Source organism: Macaca thibetana, chromosome 12, assembly GCF_024542745.1.
Source record: "Macaca thibetana thibetana isolate TM-01 chromosome 12, ASM2454274v1, whole genome shotgun sequence".
NCBI lineage: Eukaryota > Metazoa > Chordata > Mammalia > Primates > Cercopithecidae > Macaca > Macaca thibetana.
In genome coordinates, this window is record NC_065589.1 from 92451004 (window position 1) to 92463125 (window position 12122).

A 12122-nucleotide genomic window follows, 5' to 3' on the forward strand; every position below is an offset into this window, starting at 1 on the left:
AGATCAGTTTCCTCCTCTCATTGAGAAAGAAGAGGATTGGAAGGCCGGGCGTATAAAGCCGCGCAGAGAGCGTGAAACAAAGCAGTCGGCTCGGAATTGGACTTGGGAGGCGCGGTGAGGAGTCAGGCTTAAAACTTGTTGGAGGGGAGTAACCAACCTCCTCCTCTCGCTCTCCTCCTCGTCTGCGCCGCGTTTCAGGGGTTGCCCATCAGCCTTGCGATTTATTTTTATATCTGCTTTTTATAAAGAGAGAAATATATTTTCTTCTTAAGAGAAAATTCCTGTTCCAAGAGAAAATAAGGCAACATCAATGAAGGAGAGAAGAGCCAGCCAGAAATTATCCAGCAAATCTATCATGGATCCTAATCAGAACGTGAAATGCAAGATAGTTGTGGTGGGAGACAGTCAGTGTGGAAAAACTGCGCTGCTCCATGTCTTCGCCAAGGACTGCTTCCCCGAGGTGAGTGTGGCCGGCCGCGGCTTCCAGGAGGGGGTCGGCCAGTGGGATCCCAGTCCTGAGGTGGGCTTCCCCGCTTTCACCCGTTTTTGCTTAAAAAAAAAAAAAAAAAAAAAAAAAAAAAAAAGTCTTTCTCGCCCTTACTACTTTCCGCTGGTTAGACTGCGGGGAAAGGGAAAGTGCGCTGGAAACGTTTAGGGTTGGGACGCGCCTGCACATGGGCTGGTTAGCTCCTGAAACTTGTTCGTTCCTGTGTGCATAACCTGGGTTTGGGAAATTCGGGTCAGCACGTCTGTGAGAGCCGGGTCGGGTGGGTGGGGAGTAGGACAGGGGTTTCGGAAAGGGTCTATGTGCATAGTGTATGGTCTGATGTATGAGGGTTTTCTTTCTTAATTGGGGAGCCGGGAGGCGAAGGGTGTTCAACGGGTGTCGTGCATTTAAACATAACCTCTTTGCCCTCTTTCGCCCATTTTGTCTATCCAGAATTATGTTCCTACAGTGTTTGAGAATTACACGGCCAGTTTTGAAATCGACACACAAAGAATAGAGTTGAGCCTGTGGGACACTTCGGGTAAGAGTGGGAGGACCGCGTGGCGCTTGGGGCGGGTTTCCAGCCGCTGGGGGATGCGCGGCGGGTCTCGGGAAACCTCGCGCTACAAGCAGTCTGCGCCCCTCCATTAACTTTGGCCCTCCCAAAGGATTCCCACGGTCCCTGGTGGGCGAAAATTGTATCCCTTCTGGGCGGGGGCGGCAGACGACAGCGTGGACGAGGAGATGGCAGTGGGGAGAGGAGGGCGCTGTGTGCCCGCAGGGTGACCCCGCGGTTGGAGCCACTAGTGGCTAGGTGGCCGGGAGCAATCTGCCCGCGGAGCCGTGGTCAAGTCGCCTTGGGTCGGCCGAGGTGGCCCGATGCTGAAGGGTGTTGCAGCGGCGCTGCGTGCACCTGGGCGGAACCACCCGGCTCAAGGCAGGCGCCCCTCCTAGATCTAACCTGCTGGTTGGCAGGGAGGCGGGGAGCGCCGCGGGGGTGATGGGAGGCGGGAGAAAATCCCAGAGGCGACGCGGTTACTTGCAATTGCCGCTCTTAGGAGAGAGAAACTGAGCGCAGGCAGCCGCGGCGCCCGTGACGCCTACAGCCAGGAATGCGCTGGTGGCGCAGGGGCCGGGCAGCCGCTGGGCCTCTTAGCGCCGCCGGCCGCCCGCGGCGCCTGGGTTGCCACCTGTACCGAGCCTCCCCTTTTTCCTTACTCCATCCCAGTGATCACGCCGTTCCCCCTTCACCACACCAGTCCCTCCTGACCTCTATTGCATCCCCCACTCTGCTTGCCTCCAAGGCCGCAGGCAACACTATTCGCCTTTGACCTTCCAGTCTACTTGAATTATTGGCGCCGCGGTGGGTTATATTCATTGGTCTGAGGTTCAAGGCCGGGTTATTGCTTTCCCATGCGCCCACCCACCTACCTGCCGCGCGGTGGTAGGGAGGGCTAGGTACCCTCCCGGTGGGAAGGCATCCGGCCCCCTGGCTGAGTTAGGGGTTTGGGGCAGGTCAAAGGCCGGGGAGCGGCAGGGGAGCACCATGTGAGGTCTTGGACTGGGACATAGGCACCCGCCGCCCTAACCAGCGGTGTCCAGCGAGTTTGTTTCCAAGAAGGGTGTCGGCTGTGCAAAAGCAGGACCCACTGGGAAGGCTGGGTAAAGGCCCCTGCGCTTAGGGCTGGGAATTTAGCAGGGAGCTGGGTTGCTGGTGGACCGAGCCAAATCCGGGGTGAAACTAGCGAGGAGGAACGCGCAAGTGCCAACAAGCAGGTTTGCTGTTAGGCGGGGAGGCCCTGAGGTGGAGCCGCGCCCAGCGGGGAGTGGCCTCGTGGAGGTGTTCCTGTGAGCTTCCCACAACCCTAAGCTTGAACCGCTGGAGCCCCCGAGGGGACGCGGGAGATCAGAGAGCAAGAAAGGAACCAGACTGACAGGGTCGCCAGAGGCAGTCCCAGCACAAAGGCAAGCGAGAAGTCTCGCACGAGCGAGCGCCTCTCACGGTCGGTGCCAGATGCTCCGACTGCTGCAGTGAGAAGGGCTGATTTTGTTCCCCCCTGGAGTCAGGCTCTTTCTCCAGCCGTTCCAAGGGCAGCAGAATCAGGACTTTGCCGCCGTGTTTTCTGGTAGGGATTGTACACAGACTCGAAACTATGGAGAAGGTGTTGGTAGACAGAATTCAAGTGGTTCCTTATTTCAGTAGTTCCCATCATCAGAATTATTATACAGCCTGGTACTTACTGGGCTCTGATTCCCAGACATATCATGGTATGTATTTGTTACGCCTACTGGATGGCACAGCTGGTGTGGTACCAATAATAAGCACCAGTACTCCCTGCCCCGACCCGCAGCCCTGTTTGGACCTAATGCACGATAAAAATTATTTTGGCATGGGGTGGAGCAGTGGGTCTGATCCAGTCGTTGATACAAAGCTGTGTTTAGATCTTAGCTCCTGGTTACCATGGATTTCTGTGTGCAAATCCCCTACCTCCCTGGGTCTCATTCTCATCATCTGTAAAAAGAGGACACTGAGCTAGATGATGTGCAGGGTCTCTCCTACTGTACACTTCTTGGCTTTATTACGCTGGACAGGCAGGTCTTTTTGTTTCCCAGGATGTTGGCTGGCTTCAGCTCTTAGTCTTAGGGGATCTGGCATCCCGTGCTGGGGTTTTTACAGCCTACAAAGCAAGCCAGGTTCTGGGCAGAGCCAGGCTTCCTGGTGGATTTAGGAATGAAACCCATTTGGACAGGGAGGGGGAACGGGTGGGATTATAGGAATGCTGGGCTCTACGTTTCCTATCTCAAGCTTCAAGAGTCACAGGACCACCAATGGATATTTTGAATTCGATGCCTAAAGGGCTAAATTGATTCTTGTAGGGGAGAAAAGGCACATTGTTTGATAAAGGCTAGAAAATAAAACAGAATGTGGGCAGTTTATAGTTGGAGGCTGTCGGTCGAATGTGCAGATAAATACCACTTCAGGTATCTTCATGCATTTAATCAAAACTCTACAGACTCTGCACACATAGCACAATGCCTTGCACACAGTAGTTATCCAATACAATCTGATGAATGAATAAATGAGTAATGATATGCATAGTTTCCAAGGAGATGAGGTTACCTGACATTTATTCACACTGAATTACCTGTGCACAAAGAATGACAACTTTATAAACATTGCCTTTCACCGAATTAGAGATAATCATCTGAAATGAAGTTGGTAGGGAAATAATCACTTGTCTTTTTATTTAATGAAACCAAAACCTATGTATGTTTAACTAAAATATAAAGGTTTGAAAATGTGATTAAGAAAATTTTGTACTGCAAAATTATCCAGTAATGAAATCTTAGTTAGAATTTAGATTTAAACAAATGGAAAAAAAGAGACATAAGGGAATTATTTAGAATTCCATTATGTTGTTCATAAGGAGAAATGTTAGTTAGTTCAACACAGTCACCAAGCACTGCTTACTTAAATTCTAAGAATAGCCTGTTTCCATCAAAGGTGATTTGTTGTTTATATATAGCAGGAACCATTGCATCAGCAACTAATTATTTCAAGGATCTTTAACATTTTTCCATTGAATTCCAAGCTTTTCATGGCAAATTTCTGGACAGGATTATATTTTGGTAAATGTTTGACATTTTCTTTGCCCACTAAAATATTTATTTAGTTCAGATTGTAAAAATAATTGCATATGCCTTATGCCTCTTGATACATCTGTTTTTTCCAAAGGCCATCAATTTAACTCTGGAGAAAAGATCCAAGCCAAGTCTATAAAGTTCTAAATGTCAGATAAATTGCACTTTTTATTTCCCTGCTAGAACTTTGTGAAAGAGACTTATATAGGAAAAATTGGGTGTGCCTGACTGCTCTTACATAGGGAGAGAGAACATTGTCCTTTGAATGATACTTCCTGCCCTGTTTACCCTCCTAGCAGAAGGGCAACCATTTAGAAGACAGAAGTAGTTCCTCTCTTATCTGGCCTGTTTAGTTGGACAGCTTCTCATAAGGGGTCTACTTTTGCCTCCAGCAGTCATGATCATGCATAGGCGAAACTCTGACAATTTGGATGTGGGGAAGACTATCAAGTGAAAGTAGGATATGTGAAGTCGCTTTGCACCAAAAAAAAAATAATAATAATAATTAATTTCCTGCTTTTTGAGGCACAGTAACTTAATATTTCCTTCCTTTCTCCCTTTCTCCATCCATCTCTTCCTTTTTTTCCACATCCACTATAAATAGGCCCTCTGTTAGACCTTACAGATACAGTGTTGATTAAGCATGGTCCTGCCCCTAAGAAGCATACAGTTCAGGTGCGGTAAATGGAGAAAAAGAAGCTCTTCCAGTTTAGCGTGTATTTCACCGACAACTCATAATGTACCCAATTTTGTCAGGTCCTTGAACCCCAGTGCCCTTTTCCACTTGGTTGCAATGTTTTTCCTTTGTCAGACATCCTAGGGTTTATAGATCCTCTGGATCCTCTTCAGACAGGAAACAGCTACCCCCTCTTCCCATTGCACATACCAGTTAAAGCAACTACAAAAGGCATTTTGCCAGTCGATTCTTAGGGCTACAGTACTCCAGCCCCCCAATAAAAGTAAACAAAACTTTTGTAAAAATGCTGTAGGAATCATCTACGAGAGGGAATTTTTAAGGCCCATAACTTCTTCATTTTCCTAAAAAATATTTTTCATTATAAAATGAACATTCTTAATAGTTGCAGAAATGCTCCCATTGATTTTCAAATTTCACCCAATGAGTTTCAGCAAAACAATGGGTAATAGTTTCAATTGTGAAGTAATAAGTAAGACCAAAGTAATTCTAATATCTTGTGCTTCAAAATTGGCCACATTTGCCAAGCATAGAAGTAATTTGTAGCATGAAGCCAAATGCCTACTAATAATAGAAGCATAGTCATTTAAGGATCACCGTATCTTTTCCTAAGAGATTTGATTGCAGTGTAATTTCAGCACATGTGATTTAGGGAGTAATAATCATTCATTCCAGCTTTTAACCAAGGCAAGTTAATGCACATTTTATTTAAGGCTTATTATTACTTTTAATATATTCAATTCAGCTGTTAAAATTCCCCACAATAACTATGCTATTGCCTTATGAACACTCTTTTGAATCTTATCATGATTCAAGTTTCTTTCAAGCCCTGAGTGCTAAAGTTAGTACTTCCTATTTAAGTTTTTAGCATTATTAACAGTTAAGGTAGTATCCTTTATTTCTTAGAGAAAAAGGGAGGAAAAATATCTTAATTTCCCAATGGCCTTAATATGAGAAGAAACTTCTCTATAAACAGAAGTCTATCTAAGTTGTTATATTTACCTTATTATACATCAAGTATGAAGAATGGTCTTGGTGACAAGCTCTCTAATGAAATATTTCTTAATAGGGATGGAAATGGTTCAGCAGTATTGGAGATTAGTATATAATTAATCCAGAAAAGCAGCTTAAAAAGAGATCACTGCTCTCTCTCTCCCCCTCCCCCCCTTTTTTTGGTGATTTAGCATATAAATGAACACATCTAGACAAGACATAAAAATGATTATAAAGTCAGTAAACATGGTTTAGTGCTTTCTGTGTGCATACAATCTGCTAGATGCTATGGGAGGGGTACAGAACTGGGCGAGAGCAGCTTCTGCCCTTAGGTACTCACAGTTTCACCATGTGATAAGACAGACATGGTGAAAACACAAGTGACAATAACATTTAAAATAATCAGGCTTTCCCAAACGAACAGAAGAAATCAAATGAGGAGCCCAGATTAAGTGTCAGGTGTTTAGGTGAGAGGAGATGCCTGTAGACTGAGATTTGAACAGGGTAAAGACATCCTTCTTCCCTGACAACCTTCTTCGAATACCCACAGGACAAACAGAGGACATAGAAAAACTTCCTCCTGTCTAGTGCTGTAATACCTGTTTATAGGAGGGTGAGCCTGGAGGTTCTAAAGCTGGATTTTTCCAGGAGCAACAAGATCCAAAGAGTTGTTGAAGGTCATCTGGGTAGCCCAGGCTCCCTAACTCAACTACAAAAGGCATTTTGCCAGTCGATTCTTAGGGCTACAGTACTCCAGCCCCCCAATAAAAGTAAACAAAACTTAATGCTCATTGAGGCCCACCACAATTCCTTTCCTTTCTAGAAGTTGACTAAGTTCTAAGAAATTTCTAACATCCCTCCCACATGGAAACTTGCTTACATGTAGTGGCTCTCAGAGAAAACAAGATTCTGGAAGCTGAGAATTATAACTTAAATTAACCTTCTTGGAGAAAGGAAGAGGTTAAGAATTTATGAAGGAGCCAGAGAAGCATGGATGCTTGGGATTTGAATATCAAGTGTGAAATTGCAGGAAACCAGGCATTTCATCAGGTAGTAATGATCCATTGGAGCTTAGGGTTTCAAAACTAGGTTTAATTCTTGAGTTCTTGAGTTTCCACACTGAAACTCTGTAAGAGACCTGGGTTAAGGTAAAACAGATAGTTTGTATGGTGGTTTCCAATAAGCAGTACATAAAACTGCATTTGGAGATTTGTCCACCATGTGATAATTTCCATTTAAACCATGGAACCTCCTAAAAAAAAGGGAGGTGGCAGTATGAATGCTCTTTCCATGTCTAAAAATCTGTCTGTAGATTTTTTTTTTAGCCCCATTTAGTGCTGTTTTTTTTCCAATCTGGTTTCTCGCTAAGTTGCACATTTCAATGAATCGTCCAAATTGGTTATTCTGATACCACCTGAAATAACCAGATGTTTCCTCATTAATCCAGTTCTTTTGCATGTAAATACGACACCAAGGACCAATACTTTCTCCAGTTAGCTCATGGTGCCTGGCGGGCTGTGCCAAATGAATTAGTCGTGGCTCAGTCATTTTCTGATGTCCTTTAAATGACTTCTCAGTTGCTACATATTGGCCACTTTCTCAGAGTCTCTCTTGGGAAGGCAGACATTTTATTGACATGGAACGTAGTTGCCTCAGAAGTTTGACCAGGTGTTGTGCACTTTGGTTTTGAAAAATGAGCCTGATGACATAGTTTGTGGAAAGATGAATTCATTCGTGGGAGTCTACTCCAAGAAATCTGATTCTTAGATATCATATGAAACAAAACCTTGAATCCATTTTCCCTATTTACTTTTAGGCATATACATATACATACACTCTTATCCCTAAAGCTCTTGACTTAACCATGGTTCCACTGTCAGTACAATTTTTTGATTCTTACCTATTTTTAAGTATCTCAGTAAGATTAGGAGTTTAGAGCTAAACCTTTATTTAAAGGCCAAACATATCTAGCTGTGTGACTTTCCAATTTTGTATCTGCATTGCCCCCAGAAATAGAAAACATTTATTCCATCTTAATAGCAACACATAAATGCCCACAAAATTTTATAAGATCTGTTCATAGTTCCCATTATCTGAATCCATAGAAGAAACAAACAAAATATTCTTCTGGGAGTGTTTGTTGCATATTTGCAGGCATGGTATTTGTTGTGCAGACTACTTGAAACAAGAACTAAACAGTCTTATACTGAGTCAGACACCAAAGTGCTGCCCTGACTTGATTCACATTCTTGAGATTGCTGCTAATTTAAACCTTTTACTGTGATTAGAGATGGCATGAGGAAATGCAATCTTGTAATAATTGGGCAGATCAGGCCCTCTCACATGTTAGCTGCTGCTGGGTTCAGATGTGCTCGTGGTGGTCACTAAAAATACCAAAAGTTAATCTACTTTTCTCTGCCAAAAATATGCAAGAGCTTTAACTTACTGTTCTTGGTAAAAATTTCTTAAGGGGAAACGGGAAGCTTTTCAAATGAAGGTTCAAGTTAAATAAATTATATTTATGAAATATTCAACAAGAAGAGTTTTCAGTTCCCTGACTCCTCTAAAGCCTCACAGTGTTTAAACTGGTATTTTGCAAAAGGTTCCATAAAGCCTCCCTTTTGGGCATGAATCTTCTTACATATACATTTAAGTATGTACATATATGGTGTGTTCTATCTTTGCGAAAGGGTGACTTCAGCAGGCAGGTATGTGTCTGAAGAATTAGTTTCTGGGTGAGGCACGTTGTGACTATTCTTTGGCTGGAAATTTTGTTCTCACCCAGAATTAATGATCTTGAATATAAAGATGGGTAGATCTGAAATTTCAAAAGCGCTCTAGAACTTTGCTGATGTTTGCCAAACTTGGGCAACTCACAGAACCCCAAGTGTACACTTGTTCCAGTCTATCTATCCCCAGCAAAGCCTTTCAACTATGTTTTCTCGGTGAGGGGGGCACACATTTTGCATATATAGTGTAGTTGTTTCTTTACAATATAGAGTTTCCCAAAGTTTTCCCTTCAGAGGTCTGGCAGGTTACTTAAAAAGGTGCTTGGAATAGGGTTGTGAGCTGAGAAAAGTTTCATACAGTACCAGAGAAATGCTGCATCTGAGAATTTCCACATGCATTAGGCTATTCCACATGCTGAAAAAGAGTTTTATTTGACAAGCAAAACGCAGTTCCTAAATGTTACTGGACTTTAGTCCACTCTAGAGCACATACTTTATGTATATCAGCACCTACCATGTACTGCACTGAAAGTTGAACACTTTCATACTGAGTAAAAACTGTTGAGCCCTCCTGCTTGTGTTGTGTTTAGTTCTATAGTTAGCACCTTGGGAGTTTTTCATGTGCATCTTTAAGAAACACCTATAGAAGTTAATTTTTTTGTTTTCTGTTTGGCTTCGCAGGGTGTTGTAAGACTTTCCTGGAGGGATATAGGAGTTAGGGGCAGGTATTGTTCCTGCTTTACCCACTGACTTTCAGCTCCTTCCTTTGGTGACATTTCTGCTCCTCTATATTGCTTCTCACGTCACAGAATCATTTCTGGAATTCCTCTTCCTTTTCTGTTGGCTTGTGTTATCTCACGCATGCCTGTGATTCCACCATGCCCTCTCCAGCTTTGCTTGCCTTACTTCCTTTGTGCAGTTTCTTGGACTTTCTGGGGAAGAAAAGGAAGAATTCCAAGTGCTTAAACACAGAGTAAACACTGTAATGTTACACAGGAGTTGTTTGTGTGTGTTTGTGTGTGTGTGTGCGTGTTTGTTTTTTGTTTTGCTTTGTTTTTTTTTTATCCTGAAAGTCCTGCTGAGCTGATGAATTACATCTTTCCTGGTGGGACAGTTCTTTGATAATTCTATATAAATATTTTTCACTATGAAAAAATAGAGACAATAGACACTGCTATCTATGACAGGATAAGCTTAGCCTATCAAAAATATAGTGAATAAATGGTCTTGTTATTTTAAATAAATTACTCTTGTCATTGCCAGTCAAATTATGCTTATAACTAAAACATATGGGAATCAGTTTTACTAGTACCTTTGGACACTTGTGTTGATCTAAAAGCAGCACTGTTCATTAGCAAAAGTAATAGAATGGGATCAAAGTGGCATCCCTAATTAGATCATGTTAAAACTCTGAAAAATTACCTGTCTACCTCCACAAGCACGGTGGTTTATTTCTTATAAACCTTTGCACTACATATGTATTTTCACTCGTACTGTTAACCAGGTAAAAACAAAAGCAGATACAAACTTCCCTGAGAATCTGGTTTAACTGGAGAACCCTGTTTCATTTTAAAATCAGGCCAGAGTCTAAATTTTGCAAATACTTGGATATATGCACTAAGCACAGAAGCCAGCCCGCTGGATTTTAGTAGGTAGCAGTCTCCAGCAGGTGACACAGGGCTGAGCACAAAGCCAGATCTCCTTTGTGGCCACAAAATGGGTGGGGGATGGGAAACATAGTCCACAAAGGGAGGGGTATTCCCAGCAGTCACATGGTGACCTGAATGTTGAAACCATTCCTCAGGATTTTCCTGGCAGTCTCAATTTCAATTAAACTCTTTCATCCTCTTTGTATTTCTTCAATCGCGTTTCCTAATTTTTGTATTTGGAAAAGATGGTCTCCATTGTCATAGAGTAGTGTTACATCTGGAATTAGCAGTGAGTACTCTCACATCATACAGATCGTATCCTGAAAGGAGCTGGTAGGTACCTGGAACTGTCCTCTAAAGATACCAGGTCTGCTTGTACTGGAAGCTCTCCACAGGGAGACAGTGGTTTTTCGTGTTGTGAGTGATTTCTGGGAAAAGAGATCTCTGAAGCCTCGTTAGGTTTCTGACAATCCTAACTGTTGGCAACTTTGCCTTCCTGGGTCTGGGATCAGGTCGTCTCTTGCTGACTTTGAGGACCAGAGGAAACTCTCATTTATGTGTCCAGTATTTGGAGCTCCACTCTATGATCTAGAATTTTCTGACTCCCTGTTTGGAAAGAGTCATTCAAATGTTTACAGCAGGCGCTGTGCTAGAGTTAGACTTTGGACACAGAAACAGGAAAGGTTCTAGTTGAAAAAGTGTGAACTTCTCAGAGGTAATACAGAAATACTAATGTAGCCGTAAATAGTGTTCAACCATCTAGTTTCTGATGCCTCTCGAATGTTCAAATGAGTGAACTATTTGTGAATTATTCTCTTCACCTCAGAGTTCTTTCAGCGACTGAAAAGGCAGCCACAGCTTGTCATTTTCAGAGACAGCCTCATTCTAATATACCTTCATACTTAAAATGACTTGACTTTTTAAACTCTAAACCCTTTAAGCTTTTGAGAAATATCTTTCAGCTGTCAGCCTCTGCTCTGCCAGGGTTCTGGTTCCAGATGAGGGTAGGCAGCTGCTGCAGCTCATGAACAGCTCTGACTTAATTCTCTATTTATTCACATTTTTCTTCCTGATTCTTGTAACTTTCTTTTCTTCCTTGCTTAGCAGACACACGTGGCTTGAAGTTGTCACTCTCCATCGTAAAGCAGCTAGGGAAAAAGCTGCACTGTTGCCTGGGGTTCCGCAGCGGATGCCAGGGACCCAGAGTGTACTGTGTGAATAGAGGGTGATGCCCCCAGACTGCAGTGCCTTTTAGATCACAAGAACAGCCTCCAAGCAAATGTTGTTTTAATAGAAATATAAACAGTGATATTTTTTAAAGCTGCTTTTTAAGTCTGTCTTCCTGACTTTGCCTGTTGAGGTTTTGATTTATCAGGGGACAACATGTCCTGTTTTTCTGCTCAGAATGGAAAGTGATGTCAAATTGAAATAGACTTTTAAAAAGAGTTTGGTGGTTTAGATTTTCTTTTTCTACTCTGGAGTCAGATACATACGTGTGTATATATTTCCTAGTAAAATCAATTTCATGTGATGCTTGTGAAATGTCAGTATACCTAAAACGATTTCTTAAACAAGCTGTATTTAGTTTTCTAGTCAATCACTTCATAACTATTGTCCTCATGTAATTGCCCATCCTTTGGAATTCTTAAAGAAATAGAAAAACTTCCTTGATTGACTAGAGAGTTCTGTGGTTAAAGTAATTGGCTGGTGCCTTGAACATTTAGGGTACCCTGGATTTAATTCAGGTTAAGATCCTTGGATCATGCCTTAGCATCACTCTCAGAGATGGGACTCTGTAAAAAAGTGACATGATCCTGTATGACATTTATTACATTCTTAGTTGTAACAGGAAGAAAATCTGTATAGGGTTTGGCAATAAGTTGAAATAAGCAAGCTCAAAGGTCAATAGCCTATCTAAACTTACAACT

General features: G+C 42.8%; 1 protein-coding gene across 1 annotated transcript in view; it reads left to right on the forward strand.

Annotated features, from left to right (window-relative positions):
* Window positions 1-12122, forward strand: part of RND3 (Rho family GTPase 3) — a 1016315-nt gene that overhangs the window by 996690 nt on the left and 7503 nt on the right. The window contains exons 2-3 of the mRNA XM_050750423.1: window positions 86-460; window positions 941-1028. Coding sequence (XP_050606380.1) covers window positions 311-460; window positions 941-1028 — 238 coding nt within the window. The 5' untranslated portion in view covers window positions 86-310. The remainder of the gene's footprint in view (window positions 1-85; window positions 461-940; window positions 1029-12122) is intronic.